Source organism: Kryptolebias marmoratus, linkage group LG22 (assembly GCF_001649575.2).
Source record: "Kryptolebias marmoratus isolate JLee-2015 linkage group LG22, ASM164957v2, whole genome shotgun sequence".
NCBI lineage: Eukaryota > Metazoa > Chordata > Actinopteri > Cyprinodontiformes > Rivulidae > Kryptolebias > Kryptolebias marmoratus.
In genome coordinates, this window is record NC_051451.1 from 14,089,278 (window position 1) to 14,106,076 (window position 16,799).

A 16,799-nucleotide genomic window follows, 5' to 3' on the forward strand; every position below is an offset into this window, starting at 1 on the left:
TCTTTAAACAAGATATAGACCGTATTGGTATTTTAATGCAAATCTGGGTTGAAATTTTTCCAATAATTGACTAGTTTCAGATAATATTTATCAGCATCAAAACTGCTTGTGTTTGAGCAACTAAACAGTATTATGGTTTGAAGAAGTAAGAACTCACTGTGTAGACATTCTTTGTGTATGTATGTGTGTAAAATTACAACTTCCAATTTTTTTTAACTTTTGTCTCAGCTCGAATCTGTTGAGTTTCATTTACAGGCAAAAATAAAAAGAAAATGACTTGTTTTATCATTATTTCTGATGCTGTAGGTGCATCACATTGGAAGTGATGAAGAGGAGCCTCTGACTGTTTCCAACTGGAAATATCAGGATCTCACAAGCTAACTCTGGAGCCAAAACAAAAGAGGTCTGCAGATCTGGTAGAGGACACAATGCATCAAAAAGAGAAAGAAAATGGGCTTTATCAGACACCAAATTACCAAGAAAAAAAATTGGACCTTAGACTCAAATTATTCTTAGAATTATACAAATAATTTGGAGCAATGAGTCATTCTTGCAGAGTTTTGGCATTTAAACATTGGCTGTCTCCTTCAGTGAGAGAACCTGTCTTTGTTCTGCAGGTGCTGCCACACCCTGAGTCAACCTGTTCATCCGTCCGCCCGCTAAGGTCACTAACGTTTGTTTGGAGACCCTCCTCTGTTGCTACAAAGCTTAAGGTCAAGGCACCAATGAGTGGAAAATGGAGGGAGGGTTTGATTCATGTTAAAAAGGCTGGGTCACACCTACAGCCCTGCAGAGACGTTCATTTACCAGTTAAACATAGGAACCTTAGAATATATATATATATATATATATATATATATATATATATATATATTTATTGTTAGTGACAGCAACAAAGCAACAAAGCATTGTTTTAAAAAAGTTAATTAACTCTATTTTATTTGGAGAGATAAGCTTGTAATTTCCTCTTAGCAAAGAATCATTAGACATAGACCCTGATGACTGATTGTCTCACAGTATTTATGTTATTCTTTCAAATTTGTGTAATTTGTTTTTTAAAACTATATTTTCTCTTCCCACTTGGAAGCTGGTGCCTATCTCCAGCAGTCATTGGGTGAGAGAGTGGTTCACCGTGGACAGGTCTCCAGTCCATAACAGGGCAACCTACACACACAAGTTATTCATCTTTTACTATTATATTTATCATGATTTATTTTATGGTTATCAGCAAAACCTGCTTTTTGGATAAAATGTAACAATATAACTTTGCAAACATTTAAACTAATTTTCATTTTAAAAAAAGCCAGTATAACTTTGATATTAATGATTCTTTGGCAGATGTTAGGCAATATATTTTAAAAAAAGGGATATCTTGATATCAGGGCTGAGCAATAGAGAGCTGACATTTTCAGGGAGCGATTAAACACTAATAAGAGCAAATTTGTGAATAACACAGCACATCTAAAGAGCTCGGGGCCACAGCTGTGGCTGGGAGATGATCTCTGAAGAGTGTTTTGTCTTTGCATTGGTTTATCAAAATGAAGCCAATAGGGAGAAGACAGCCTACCTACAGTAAAACACGGAAGAGGTTCTATCGAGGTTCTATCATGCTGGGGCTGCTTCACTGCCTTTTCAACAGGAGGCTCTAAATGTATAAAAATAAACATGAAGTAGGAAGATTATAAACATATTTTAAATTATAAAGAATTGAATTTCTGACTTTCTGACAGCACGGTGGCTCACTTCACTTCACTTCACTTTAACAAAGAAAATGTGAAAAAAAAAAAAAAATCCACCAAGTAACATGATTACTCACCAGAAGGAAGCAGGAGGGAACTGGAGAAGCATGTCTATTGTCAATGTACAGTCTGTACAATAAAATTAGTTTCATCTGATAGATCCACCCAAACCAATCATAGAATCATGAAAATAAAAAAAGCAACAGCCATAAAACCAAATATTACTGTGTAATAAGATCTCAATTGCACATTTATTGTTGATAATCCAAAGATTTTGACAGTTCTTAAGTAAAAATCTTACAGTTTAGAAAGTTAAATCTCATATTTCTTACAATACACCGTAGAATGGGATGTTGTTGTTTTTCATGAAACTCTCGTAACATATCGTGCATCTTGAAGAATTACAAAGATTGGTAGCTGATTTGTACAAATTAAGTCAGTACTTCAGTCCAAACTGATTTGAGATGGATTCATAAAGCCCAGTGAACTGTTCTGTTTTCTTTATTCAGTCACATTTATTGTTTTTTTTTGTTTGTTTCTTTACCTTAATAATTAAGTAATTGAGTAATAAAAATTACTTAAAGTGGTTAAAGATGCAAAGATGCAACAAACAACAGCAAGCTTGTAATTCACCCATGGAAGGTTAAAATGGCCCTATAATAAAATGTAATAGTGTCTGCAGCCTGTCTTTACTACCAGCCCAACACTCAACAAGCAGTGTTCAGGGACACACCTTGGACCAGCTCCCTGCTTTAGGATCTGGTTACAAACACACACACACACACACACACACACCCTCACAAACACACACTTTCACAGACACTTCCATGGGAACTCTGCCAGCTGTGTGAAAATGCGAAGACAATTGTCAGTGTCAGGTGTCACTGCTCAGGAAAACACTCACCTGCAAGCGATAAAAAGGAATGCATTGTATTTTAGGAGGTAAACGGTAAATTCATTTTGATTCATAAAAAAAAGAGAGAGAGAGAGAGAAACTACCTGTCTTGAGATGTCATTCCTTCACACTGAAAGCTCTGACCTGAGGGTGAAGAGATAAGCATTCAACAGTTTCACAAATCAAATGTAAATATGATGGACCAAGTCTTTTTCTATTAGCTTCTAATCTGCTGAAATCTTTGGGTTTGATCTGTAACTGACCTTTAACCTTAAAAAAAAAGAAGAAGAAAAAAAGAAACCATCTATAACTCATATTCTTGACTCTTATTATGAATAATAAAGCATATTGAACAAAAACTGCCAATTCTTATATGAAAATATGAATTCAATCTGACGAATAAATACATCAAAATGAGGAGACAGCTGGATTCTTGCACAATTTAACAATCCTGTCAGGCATCAATAGTTTATGAGTTAAGGGCGTAATATTTCTTGAAGGAATGCATATTACCCGTCACTTTTCACACCAGAGTTTTAGACAAAGACCATTTAATGAAGAAGATGGAGTTATAGCTGTTTTGGTCAAACTTTTCTATAAAACAGCTCTTGGAGTATGATGATCGATCTCAGCTACTACCACACTAAATGTAGCTCAATGTTTGCAAAAACAACTGTTTGCTAAGATCAATTGGCTGTGGCGGCCATCTTAAATTAAAATCTGTCCAGTGGTTCATCAGATATAGTCAGATGTAGTTCACAACCAGGCGTCCTGCCTCCACTGAAGTATCATTTCTCTCTCAAGAATGACATATTCAAGCGTTTGCAACAACAAAAAAAAGGTTCACTTTCAAAATATGACTTATTGGTGCATTTTCTTTACCTTTCATTTAGCAAATAACTTTTTAAAATGATAACAAGAATCTTTTTGTTTTGTAGAGTAGACCGAGCAGGTTGATCAGCCTGTTTGGTATAAAATTGGTTCACACTTTCACATGACAGCAGGAAGGGTTTGGTTTGTTTGTCAGATTAATTGGTGATTTTAAACCGACTGCGGTGGAGAGTGTGAATAATTGTTCACACTCTCCACCGGATATTAGTCATGCTAATTATTTGAGCACGACTAATTATTATGTACTAACTTATCGCACAAGATGTGTTTTTTTTAAAAACTCGTGTCTGTTAGCAAAATATCTCACAAACCACTAGACAGAATTTAGCTAAAAGATCACTGGATGTACATCTGTCTCAGTTCCGCCTGCTGCTGATACTAGTCCGGTTCTTTATGGTCACTACAAGCCCCACTCCGTCGCCATGGCAACGGCGATGGAATGTGGAAATACAGGAAGTGGAATATGATGCACCTGCAAAAAGGGAAAAACATAAAGACTCGGGGTGTTTGTGAGCGCACCTGCACACAGTTACACCTCTCTGAGAGAGATGGGGGGGCATTCTAACACACTGTTAAAAGAATGAGAGGGGGCTTCAATTTAAGGCTTCTTTTGTCAAACTAAAACAAAATTAAAAAAGCATTTCTGTAGGTATTTGTATGGATGACACCATTTGCCCACCTGCCCTCCCACTCACACTTTAACAGGATTTTATTGTTCACTTTAAGACTCTAACAAAGTCCTTTAAATCATCAAGGTTTAAGAGGAAATATTCTGTCATGTTTTTAGGGTTACTGATTTAATTCTTTTCATGTTAGTGCTAATTCAGAATTCACACATTGTTATTCTGATCTGGTTTTTTTTCTTTCAATCCAAGTACTTCTGCATGCACTGTGCTTTTTCAGCCATTTTTTTATTTCAAAACATTCAGCTAGCCTTTTGCCACTTTCAGCTAACCATTTAGTGGTTTTAGCTTTAGCTAATGTTTTGCTACCTTTGGCTTTTAGCTTGCAGTTTGCTTCTTTCATCTTTAACTCAGTTTCAGCACACTTCAGCAGTAATTCAGCACGCAACAGTCACAAGTTTTTGGAGAAAATGCAATTTCTCTAATTTGAAGATATCTTTAAGTCAGAGCTCATCACAAAAATCAACAAAGGACATTTTAGTCATTTAGCTACAACACACAGTTCATGCTCTCAGTATTCTGTATATCTGCTGTATCCTAACAAACAATACTATGGATGTGAAACCCCAACCCTCTGAGCTCACACTGCTCCAGCCTCCCACTTCTCTCCTTTTATACCCGGCTAAAAAAAAAACCTCTTGCCAACTAATTATTAACTCTAAACACTGTTCTGGTGTCCTGTAATTCTACACTACACCCCCTTACACACACACACACACATATACAAAGACACACACATAACTGATGTTGAACTAATGGGTGGAGATGACTGAAGTTTCTCTGTGACCTGTCAGACGACACGACTGAAAACGCAGCTTCAGGTAAACATGTTGCAATAATCCAACAACCGTACCAAAAAACAAAAACAATTAAGAACATGGAAGTTATTTTATTACTGTAACATATTTTAAAGTTTATTTTAAGAGAATGGACTACACAATTAGTTATAATAAATAAAAACCTTTTATTTTTAGATTATTAAACATATTTCAGAAATAATCAGCAGTGAGTGATGAGCAACTGACAGAACGTGGAAAATTTGTTATGATTTATTAAATCTGTGATTTTATTCATTCCTCTGCACCAATGAAAAAAAACTTGTCATACAAAAACTACTGAATGGGAAACTGGTTGTTTGTGAGAGATGGTTTCTTTTTATGAACCCAAGTTGTTTAAGTACTTTTTTATATATTTATAAATATATATACATATATTCATAAACTGGTGAAGTGATTTCAGGGTTTTTTAGGCAACAACAACAAAAATAACAATATTTGCCAACCTTTTCTTTAACATGTTGGAAACATGTTCCATAATGTGTTAATGGCACATTTAAGATTGATATTCTCCTAATGAACACACTCACAGTCTCCCTTTTCACATTAAACTTGACTTATAAAAATAAAACTAATTCTTATCCAACGGCACTATGAGGTAAAACTAGTCTCACCGTGCGGCACGGAAGAGATCAAAGGTCAACTCTTGGACATCAAAAGCCAGATGTGAGTGAGCGGAGTCAAAAAAGACCTCTGGGCCTCCTGATTGGCCGACGGCATGTTGGCCTTTTTTGAGCTCCTCCAGGGCAGCATAGATGACTCTGGCCCGCTGCTCCTCAGAGGGCAGGTCGGCCCAGTGATAACAGGGCAGCTCAGGTGAGTGGAGCAGGAAGTACACAGACATGTAGACTTTACTGAACTCCTGCTTCAAATATGTCAAGTCTTTCTGCAAAAACACACACAAGATGTACTGACAGCACTCAAATATGAGGCGCATTATGTAAAAACGACCACATTTTCATGCCTTACAGAGAAAAGCCAATTTCTCTCTCATTCTAACAGCATCCCCTGCAGGCCTGCGCTTCTATTACACACAAAGAGGTGTGTTTCCATCCCTACAAATGCCATATCGTTAACTCAAAAGCCATCTTCTAGACAGCTAAATATAACAAAACTTGCCTAAATTTTGCCACATCTTAACTGAGTCTTCTTAAAGAAATAGAATATTTTAAATAAATATTCCTTCAGCACAAGGAAAGCATACAAACCTTCTGGGCTCTGCTCATGTTAGTCTCAGCCTGGAGCCAGGCACTCTGGAAGAAAAAAAGCATCTTTTAGGGTTGACACAATGAATAAATGAAGTTAGTGTGAAGATCCAACCTCACCATCTGTTCCACAACCTGCGATATGCGATGAATGCATATCGCCCATGCAACATGGTTCATGAGATATTTTGCTAATAGACTCCAACAGCTATTGCCACAGTTTTGTGCAAAAATCTTGGACAATGTGTAGCACTCAAAGCATGTATTGGGGATGATTCTCAGCTACTCCCGCCCTAAAATTTAGCTCAACGTGTGTAAAATGTACTTTACAAGGTAACATGTGACACAAGCATAACCCCATTTGGTCAACAGCTTTGGAGAAGCATCACTACAAACCCCTCCCTCTCACCCTGAGAGCATCCAGCAGGTCAGTCTGGTCCAGCAGCGCAGGGAACGTCGAGTGTATCGGACTGCATATAGGATCTAAACCGGAGACAAATGAGTTTTACTGCTATGTAAAAAACCCCGATGCGTGTGGTTTGATGCACTGAAGTCAAGTGTTACCTGCGTTCTGCATGGTGGGCCTGTCGATCAGCAGGGTGTCGGCCAGCAGCTGTCGGTGCAGAACCAGCAGGTGGACACAGTTCAAACAGAACAGCAGAGTGTCTGGAAGGAAACTGAAGACAGAAACGCATTTGGCTCTTAACCACGCTGGCGACGGGTCTTTTTAAGCTGTCCACACTTTGTTAGGTTTCAGACTTAGCGAAATGTGGCGATGATCAAGCAGAACTAAACTTATGGATGTGATGTTAATGCATTACAAATAAAAAAAAAAATTAAACATCTAATTTTCTGACATTTTTAGAGCCCTTGTTAAGACCCTTCAACCGACCTTTAATGCAGCCTGATTCTACTCGAGATCCTTCAGATGCCACCTGACTGAACTCCACCTGCTGGTGATGATGTTTCTGCCCAAGTCTGTGTGTGTGTGTGTGTGTTTATTACCTCATGAACTACTGAACAAATCTGAACCTTTGGCGTGGAAAACAGCGGGTGATAGGCCATTATTTATTTAATAATTTAACAATGCAGATTTGCTGGAAAACCTCCATCCTGACAATAACAGAAACGGAACGTTGACTGTTAAAGGAAATTTTTGCCGCCCGAAGATGATAGAATAGATGAGTCTAAAGCTACAAAATCTGCTTCTGCAGGAAACAGAAGCACCATCTTGTATAACCTTGAGAAGAGCCAGGAATGTGTCAAACTGAAAGTTAGGAGTGATTCATTGATCACATAATCTGCTGCATGTGTTCCAGCTGTGTGGGTGACTTTTCCCAGCCGATGCTCTCCTACCTGAGCTGCGTTCGGGTTCGGCTGTTTGTCGATTTCAGCTTGACGTGCAGTTTAGGCTGCCGCTTGCCCTGAAGCATCTGTTGGAAAACAGCTGAAGAAAAATTAAAAAAAAGAAAAGACACAATTTCCAGTGATGATTTGAATTCTGTTTGTCACATCATCTTTTAAAATATAGAATCTTTACATGGTCTTTCATGAAATTAGTTGTTTTTTCCCCCCTCACATTTTCTGGTAGCTGATGCCTCCACAATGACATCCTTCTCATATGGAGTGCCACCGTTCACCTGCAGCTCATAGGTCCTAAACACATCAGATTTTTTTTATTTTCATTTATCTTAAATCGCAAAAACATCTTTGTGGGAATGATTCTGTGTTTGTACTTGTTTGGGATTGGATTTCCAAAGTCATCAGTCAGTTTCAGGAAGGCCCAGCCACAACTCAGGTCTCCCCTCTCACCCGTAGACTAAACCGAGACACACACACCACATTGTCTCACTTGTAACTGTCCACCTCTGCAAAGAAGAATTTGTCTTCCTTTTGCGTCTCAGTCAGTGTCTTATATACGTTTTCTTACGTTTCGTAAAAAAGTGACTCCAAGCTCAAACAGAATTCCGAGGTTGGGAGACAGAGAATCGCAGCGCAGGAAACAGTCCCCATCGAGGAGGGTGGGCAGGATGCCAGTCATCTAAAAAAAAAAAAAAATAAATAAAAAATAACACTATGGTAGCGCTGCATCTCAATTTGTTGTTTAGTGTTTATAAAGTTGCAGCTAGACTCTTCTCATACCATTGGGGAGAAGGTCCAAGTCTTTGGTTTTTTGGAGTTATAAGAAGCTCTCACTGTGTGAATGTTACTCAGCACCTGTGAAAAAAGAGCAACTATTGTCAAAAAAAAAAAAAAAAAGCAGTTTATAACTTTATATGTGACAGAGACAGTCCTGGTACCTGAGTTCCATCAAAGGCGCAGAGACGGATGTGTCTGCTGAGGACTTGAACTCCGACTCCAGGAGTGGGAATCATCCTGCAGTTCCACAAAGTGAAACAAACACAAGTCCTGACCTGACGGGACCGAACCTACATGACAAGAGACTAACAAAGTTAACAGGCTGAACTGTTTTTGCTCCAGGAGGCGTATTTATGAGGGGATGTCAGACACTGTTAGGATAAAGATCCTAATTAGGTGTAGGAAGCCTGTAACACACACACAGAGAGATACAAGGAAACACTCACCCTGCCAGTGTCTGGGTCCAAAAAGAGGTCTTTAAAGGAGAGCTGTGATTGGCTGAGCTCAGGTTGGATATAGTGACTTGCTCTGAATTTAACATCTATAATGAGAAAAATCCTTAACAGTTTTGACTTTTAATTAAACACAAAATCTATCAATTACAATATTGTCTCCTAAACTATTTGCAAAACTACTGATCTCTGACTGGTTAAAAAAAGGGGTTCTGCAACAATTTCTTTGGTACTGATCGATGATTCTCTGAGGAAGTTTGTTCAGCATGAAACATCCAGACGACAGGATCAATGTGAGTTGACCCTTGAGGCAGATAATACTTTTTTGGGAGGGGGTGATGGTCAAAACCAGATGCCACATTTATCAGGACCTCCAATGGGAACCTGAAAGCTGAAGCCAGAATAAGACCAACCTTGTCTGTTGGGTGGCTCCATTACAAGTTACAAGTCCTGCCCCTCCACGTAAATGAATGCTGTATGTTCAAATATTCATTTTTCTAATACACTTAGCTGTGATTAGCTATGTCATGCCTAAAAAGGAAATGTCATGTAACACTGTGATTTAGCCCCACATTCTTAGTGCACAGACTTAAAAAATACAACATGGCAGCTTCCGTAAAGGCCTGCTGGCTTCAGCTCCCAACAAGAGAAGGTGGAGACACTTAGTCTATAATATATACAGTATAAGGTCAAAACTACTAAATGAACATAAAATAAATAAATAAACAAACTTTATTTGACTGTGATCCATGATTTTGTGGCAGCTTATTATTTGAGATCACAGTTAAGTTAGGACTGTAGTAAATGTCATTCATATCTAAACGTGGGTGTTTCTGTTTGATAGGAACAGAAACACACAAACACACACGCCTGCTGCACACTGACCTTCCTCCAGGAGTTTACTGAGAGTTGACGGTCTGAATCCTGAAGGTATAGCTCCCATGGCCGACAGCACATCTGTTGTGTCAATCTGTTGCACACCCAGATATGCACATAATAATTTATATTAAGAACAATGAGGAAAAAGTACTAGTAGCATCAGTTACAGTGGCTGTAATTGTGAAACACACAATGTTTTACCTGAGTCAGAGCCTTTCTGACTGTTGACCAATTAGAAACTCCGCTGTCAAAAAACAAACAAATAAAACATGACTGATATTTGTTTTCCACTTATTTTACATCATCACAAGATAATGAAAAACATCTTTTAAAACAAGGCAAATTCAGGAACACTGACACTGAAAACTTAAATCACAAACCTGTCTTTGTCTCGATCATCAGCAAGGTTTTCCTCAACTTCATTTTCTTCGTCCTCCTCATCCGACTCCTCATTTTCATCATCGTCATCCTCTTCATCATCATCATTTTCTTTGTCCTCTTCATCTTCATCATCCACACCAGAGCCCATCTAACACAAAAACAATAGAAAATATAATAAAATATCACAGAAACTAAAGAAACTGAATTGTTTGTGAATGCTAGTTTCTTCAAACATGGAAACATTTGGCAAATGTTTAAGACATCTTTGACATACAAACACATTAGTTGTATTTTAATGTCACCAGTATTGTTTTGTGATAAGCTCTTCCGCTGAATCCCTGTATGAAAAAACAGCAGAGGTGAAAGTGTTGGATGTTTCATTGTCCCCACAGCCTGGGTATTTTACCTTTAAGAACGTTTTTGGAACCACTCCTCTGTTGCCTTTGGTGTCCTGAGCCAGCCACCAGCCATCCGATGCCTTCTTGATTATCCTCAACACCTCTCCCCTCTGAAACAGCAATAAATAAATAAATAACCAAACAGGCTTTAAAGTGTCATAATTAGTAGAGGAAATGAAGAGATTTGGAAAGAAGAAGAATTACTAATGTGGCATTTCACATTTGGTCTCAGTTTAGTTCAAAAACATTTATATAGGAAAACTGTTAAAAAAGCTCCTAAAGTAAAAGGGAGGTGATCAGTGGACTATAATGACTAAGGTGCCATCTTCTGTTTTGCCTCCATACTATAAACTGTCACGCCATTCTCAAGTTGCAAAAACAAACAACAAAACAAAAACGAAAATTAAGACCTAACGGCACAAATTACCTAAACCTGCTCATATTTTGGAAACACTTCCTTAAAAAAGAACTGGAAGATTTTAAAGAGAATTTCTAGGAAGTGTCAAAACTACCACTGGTCTTTGTATTTAACACCTCTAGAGCCCTCTGAATTTCGCTGACAAGTAGTTTTACCGAGCTTCATCAGTGTTGGTGAAACAGGAAGTACTTTACCTGAACAGAGAGATCTCCTTCCTGTTCTCCTTTGAAATCACTAAGGACCATGTAGAGTTGTGACTGAGAGGGTGGCTTTACAGCTCTGTCCTCATCTTTATCATCTGTGTCCTCCTCCTCATCGTCATCATCATCGTCATCATCATTAGTGTCTTTGTCACTGTCTCCATCAGCACCATCTTCACTGTCTTCTTTTGAAACACTGCTGCGGCTGAAACAGTAAAAAGATAAAGTATTTTGTGGATATGATCAAGATGTTATAAAAAGAGTGATTTTCTTTTTCACTTAAAAATAAAAAAAATAGTTTGAAAATGTTAGAAACACAGAATCTCAGGTGCAGGCACTGACTCTGCTGCTGTGCTGGGGCCTGGTGGTGAAAGCTCCAGAGAGAGCGCGTTCAGACGCTCCAAGATGGTTTTCAGCCGCCTTTCCTCATGCTGTTTCTTCTGATCATATCTCATCACATCCTCCACAGAAGCCAGCTCATCAGCCTAGAAAACAAAGCAGAAGGTCATACTGCAAGGTCAACTTAGTTACAACGGTTCACGAACCTTATTATAGGCTGGCGTATTGTGATGTTCCAGAGCTATCTGCTGCTGGAATGCCAAGAAACTTCTGAAAACTTTATTTGATTTATTGTTCACTAATTAGTTTCATTACTAAGTCTTGTTCTGCTCTGCTACAACTGAAGCTGTTGTCAAACCAGCATTGTCTTGTTTTCATATACATACTTAAAACTGGACATGCTATAGTAATGGCTGTTATCAGTTTTCATTATAAAGGAATTTGACTTAATAGTTGTACAACCATAACTACAAGAATTGTTTTTGTTTTTTTTACAACAAGCAAAACTTACCTTTTCTAATTTCTGTAGTGTCTTTAGAGTCTTCTCTGCTAACATCTGCAGTTCTTGACATCTGTTAAGAAACAATATTTACTGTAAAACATGTTTAAAATCAACTAAATGAGTTTATAAAGAGTAAGAATGAAATTAAGTGCCAGTGCCAGTCCAAATGAAGGTCCTTGGAGCTAGAGAAAAAGAGATGAATTTAGGAAACACTGTTGTTCCTCCATCATAGCTGCTTACCTTTGAAATTGCTCTGCTTTGGATCCTTTTCTGTTCTTCACATCCTTCACCAATCTGTCAACCTGTGTCAAAGGTAAAAGGGGAGAATGAGAACTGAGGGTGGCCAGAACAAATATACTGTTTAATGCTACAAAATAACAATAGCTTATATTAAAATGTTTATAACATTCGAGAGAACAAAAACTGTTGAGGTTTAAGCTTTTGGACAACTTATTTTAGTAAATTGTCAATTAGTGTCGCAAGTTTTGCTAAAACTGCAGCGGCTTCATTGATTAAAAGATTTGTGTCTGACTATTCATTATCATTCGCGGGTTTTCGTATAAATATCAACACAAATTCCGAGAGGGTTATCTAACAAACCTGTCTTTCGACTACGTCCACTTCCCTCTGGGCGAGTTGCAATTTTTTAAGTGCCATTGTTTTTGCGTGACAAAATCTATGCGTTTGTTCAACAGCTAGCTTGCTAACTGACGCTACACTACCAGTTGTTGCTAGGCAACCCGCTTCTTCTACTGATACTGTAGAAGTATCAGTTTATACGGATACTTTTTTTAGGCTTGTTTCTTTTTTCTCCATTTTTATTTATTTATTAGGTATATCATTTACATTTATGTAATATACGTAGGTTTTACAAATTTACAAGTGAATTTAAAACACAATTTTACCGCTGACACATATATAAATATATATATCGAAGATGTTTTTTCACTCATACTTAGTATCATATTACCGCCATCTACTGGGCTGGAAGGCTTATTGCAACCCCCCAAAAAGCTTTAATGAAATAAAATAAACATATTGAATGAGTAAATTAATCTAATGTGTAAAATTATTAATGTATAAATAGTAATATAATAATAATTTATAAATTCTTTTACACATTTTCAAATATTGAGAAACTAATTTTAAATTGTAGAAATATCTGTAATATTCCAGTTCATTTTGCTCCTGTTGTAACAATTTCACAGAATTTATTTTTTCCTGTTCATCTTTTGCACACTCTATAAAAGTATCTTCGCTGAAGCCAATGACAACATAAGAACTGGTAATTTCGAAAGCTTTAACTGACTTGTGAAAAAAGTGATATGTTGACTCCGAACAGTGCATATATAGTGGCATATTACTTGCTTTTTTAATAATATTTACATACACAAAGAATATTTTTTTATTTGAAAATATAATTTTAAACAAATTTAGGTGTATTGTTTTTAGGTTCTTGTCAAATTTGAGATTGAAGTTGTAGTTCTTTAAATTATCCACAAGATGGCGGTGTTTGTCAACGCCAACGTAACCCCGCCCACACCCATAGACTGCGTTTTGCACGCGCAGAGACAGTGACCTAATGAGGGCGCGCTTTGCTTGTTGTGAAACATGTTACATTCAGGTAACCTTTGTTAATTTTCCCTTCCGTGTTAGGAATTAGGGTGTTTGTTGTTTTAAGTCACAGTTTTACCCTGGCTGTGTATTAACTAGTTTAGATTTCTACGAGTATAAACTAAGAAAGATAATGAAATATGTCAATGGGAGTAGGCCACGATATAACACATAGAAATCAATATTACGATGTTTCGGTTGGACGTGAAGGCAGCAAACACTGCTCCTTTCGTCAGTCATCATGGCTGCTCCCGTCGCTCTTATACAAGGGGCCAGCAGAGGGCTGGGGCTGGAGTTCTGCAAACATATTTTAAAATACAAAAGTCCAGCTGCTGTCTTGGCGACATGTCGGAACCCGGACGCTGCAGCCGAGTTGCGGGGCCTTGCCGGACAACACTCGGACAGGCTGACGGTTTTCAAGCTGGACGTGAACCTGGAGGAGGACATCCGCGCGGCCGCGGAGCGGGTCAGGGACAACTTCGGTCGACTGGATCTCCTCATCAACTCCTCGGCGGTGCTTCACCCCTCCGGGAGAGGAGAGACGAGCCTGAGGGATGTCACTGCACAGGTAGAGCTTTGCTTAAATCTTAAAGAGATACATATACACATAAAATCACTATTGGAGTCAACACTGTTTGTCTGTTAGCAAAATATCTCATGAACCACTGGATAGATTTTTGTGAAACTTTTAGGAAGAAATCGCAAGATGTGGAACTACAACTGATTGACTTTTCGAGTAAGTTCAAGTCAAGATGGCGGTCACAGCTAACGCAAAAAATGGCTACAATTCAGTCAATTTTACAGGCATTGAGATAAACCTTTTTGTGATAACCGAGAGTCATCCTCAACACAGACTGAGCGTGACATCTGGCAATATCGCATGAGATTTGGCCAAAATGGCTACAAAGGCCAACACAAACATTGACTTTAGCTTAGTCAGATTTATAGGTATTAAGCTGAAGTTTGATGTGGTAGTAGCTGTGAGTCATCCTCAACATATAATCTAAGAGCTAATAAATTTTACATGGTTTTGCAGTAATGCATGGCCTAATGGTCTCAGTATGAAACTCTGGCATGAAAGGCGGTAGGCGATATGCATTTCTTCCTGGAATATTAGGCCTTTCGTTGATTAGCAGTGTAGGCTGTGAAGCCCATTCATAACATTCATAACAGCTTGTGGCATCGTTTCCCTCTTCAGGGTGTCATTTCCACCTTGACAACCAACGCCGTGGGCCCCCTGGTGATGGCCAGATATTTCGCCCCCCTCCTCCAGAAAGGAAGCGGCGGTTTCGGGCGGCAGCCTGCAGAGAAAACCGAGCGGCACGGCGGCATCATCGTCAACATCACTGCTAAAGTGGGCTCCATCGGAGACAACGGTATCCGCCGCAATGCAGACAGGGTCCATCTCTGGTGTGCTACTGCAGCACAGGACGACAAGCTTAGAAAACGGGTATTTGATGACTTTTCTCGTGCCAATCTCTTCTCAGGACTCGGTGGGTGGTACAGCTACAGGATGTCCAAAGCAGCTCTCAATATGGCAACCAGGAATATAGCTATAGAGCTGGGCCGCAGTCGACCCAAGGTAAGTGGGATTAGACACGACATTATCGATACAACTACATCTGTGATGGCTGGGAAGGCTCAATTTGTTGCCACTTTAGAAGACATGTTCAAAGAAAATAAAGGACAAGCAGGTGTGTAAAATGTGTTCATTTTTTTATTTAATGTGGGAGTGACACATTAAACTTTTTACTGAGGTCAGATTAACAGTTAAAGAATGCTGAACTACACCAGCAAATCCAGACTTTTAAAACTCAATATGTTTTTCGACAAAAGGAGCTGAAGAGTCTTGGATTCCTAATACACTGATCATAAGGAATACATGTTGTAATTTGCATCATCATAACTTGAAGATGACATTTATTGGCTTTGTGTTAAATTCAGTGGAATGAAGGACTGATTCTTTCAGCACCATCGGCGTGTGCACAGTTACTCGGCACACATGCTGCATGTTGGCTTGTTGCTCGGTGGAGAAAATGGCAGCAAACTAAACAAACGGTGTGTTGTGCAGAAGTGTAGAGCTTTGATGTGACGTCTGTAATTTGAGCTCTCGCAGTTTTTGTTGCTTTATGTGTAAAATAATTTTAAAAAATATTTAAATCTGATTGTTCGATGCGTTCAGACCTAATCCAGTTGTGTTGTCGGATGTTTTCAGGTGGTGTGTGTGTCCTTACATCCGGGCACAGTCAACACAGACCTCTCCCGGCCTTATCACAAGAATGTGCCCAAAGACAAGCTGTTCAGCACTGAGCACTCTGTGAGCTGTCTGATGAGCATCATAAACACACTAAGCATTGAAAAGACTGGAAAGGCGTACAGCTGGGATGGTACTGAACTGCCCTGGTGACGTCAGCAACAAGAGTCCGCCCGCTGCTCTGACGGACTTTATAATTGACACAATGGGAACAAGTGCGATACAGGATGTACTTAACAAAGTAACTGGTCGAGCGCGCGCAGAGACGCCTCCTTTGCTGCCTCTAAAGTAGCCAAAGGGCTGAAGTTGTCTTTGTTCAATTAAAGGCCGGTTTGTCCTAAAGAGTTAATAAAGATGTGACATCACTTGTGTTGTTGCAGCGTGGTTATCGCCCCTTTGACCTTCGACCGGAGGCAGCGACAATGTTTTTGCCTGAGTCTGTGTGCACATCTGTGTGACTGCGTGTGCGTTGGTCAGGGGTCTCCAATCCTGGTCCTCGAGGGCCACTATCCTCCATGTTTTACCTGTTTCTTCTCCAACACACGTGATTTGAATCAATGGGTGATTAACAGGCTTCTGCAGAACATGAAGAGGTGATTTAACCACTGAATCAGGTGTGTTGGAACAGGGAAACAAGGAAAACATGCAGGATAGTGGCCATCGAGGACCAGGATTGATCACCCCTGGCGTAGGTGTTCGTGAGAAATGACTCCTCCTGAGCCACTGGAAGGATTAGATCTGCATCTACAACTGATTTAACGTCTGGAGGTGCCCCAGTTCAAGATGGCTGCCACAGATTATCCACCTAAATGAATACATAAAAGGTCTATAATCAAATTTACAGACACTGAGCTCAAATTACACGCAGCAGAAGGTGAGAGAACCATACTCTGAGCACTTGTACATTTTTTAGGATTTCACAATATTGCATGAGACTGAGCATAACATCATATACGAGGTTTTAGAGCACCAAA

General features: G+C 39.0%; 2 protein-coding genes across 2 annotated transcripts; one reads left to right on the top strand and one right to left on the bottom strand.

Annotated features, from left to right (window-relative positions):
• Positions 1-1,207: 1,207 nt before the first annotated feature.
• nphp1 (nephronophthisis 1) lies at positions 1,208-12,682 on the bottom strand. Its single transcript, XM_025009680.2, has 22 exons — positions 12,558-12,682; positions 12,198-12,259; positions 11,967-12,027; positions 11,459-11,601; positions 11,111-11,321; positions 10,507-10,608; positions 10,100-10,248; positions 9,921-9,963; positions 9,726-9,810; positions 8,835-8,929; positions 8,550-8,678; positions 8,392-8,466; positions 8,180-8,290; positions 7,986-8,068; positions 7,829-7,905; positions 7,606-7,696; positions 6,814-6,926; positions 6,659-6,732; positions 6,253-6,297; positions 5,659-5,930; positions 2,739-2,778; positions 1,208-2,643 (listed from the first exon to the last, which is right to left on the bottom strand). The coding sequence occupies exons 1-21, from the start codon at positions 12,612-12,614 to the stop codon at positions 2,760-2,762; spliced, it is 2,097 nt and encodes a 698-aa protein (XP_024865448.1). The 5' UTR covers positions 12,615-12,682; the 3' UTR covers positions 1,208-2,643; positions 2,739-2,759.
• Positions 12,683-13,648: 966 nt separating this feature from the next.
• Positions 13,649-16,190, top strand: zgc:65997 (uncharacterized protein LOC794398 homolog). Its single transcript, XM_017429278.3, has 4 exons — positions 13,649-14,139; positions 14,770-14,947; positions 15,059-15,153; positions 15,787-16,190. Exons 1-4 carry the CDS (start codon positions 13,813-13,815, stop codon positions 15,976-15,978), a joined length of 792 nt encoding a protein of 263 aa, XP_017284767.1. The 5' UTR covers positions 13,649-13,812; the 3' UTR covers positions 15,979-16,190.
• The last annotated feature ends 609 nt before the right edge of the window (positions 16,191-16,799 follow it).

What these genes read in the sequence shown, in the direction of transcription:
- nphp1 (XM_025009680.2), bottom strand. Translation starts at nt 12,614, where the DNA reads ATGGCACTTAAAAAATTGCAACTCGCCCAGAGGGAAGTGGACGTAGTC. An exon ending in AAGGAGATCTCTCTGTTCAG is followed by an intron (nt 10,609 to 11,110) that starts GTAAAGTACTTC and finishes TTGCTGTTTCAG; the next exon opens with AGGGGAGAGGTGTTGAGGAT. An exon ending in GCGCCTTTGATGGAACTCAG is followed by an intron (nt 8,467 to 8,549) that starts GTACCAGGACTG and finishes CTTTTTTCACAG; the next exon opens with GTGCTGAGTAACATTCACAC.
- zgc:65997 (XM_017429278.3), top strand. Translation starts at nt 13,813, where the DNA reads ATGGCTGCTCCCGTCGCTCTTATACAAGGGGCCAGCAGAGGGCTGGGG. An exon ending in TGAGGGATGTCACTGCACAG is followed by an intron (nt 14,140 to 14,769) that starts GTAGAGCTTTGC and finishes TTCCCTCTTCAG; the next exon opens with GGTGTCATTTCCACCTTGAC. An exon ending in GGGCTCCATCGGAGACAACG is followed by an intron (nt 14,948 to 15,058) that starts GTATCCGCCGCA and finishes ATCTCTTCTCAG; the next exon opens with GACTCGGTGGGTGGTACAGC.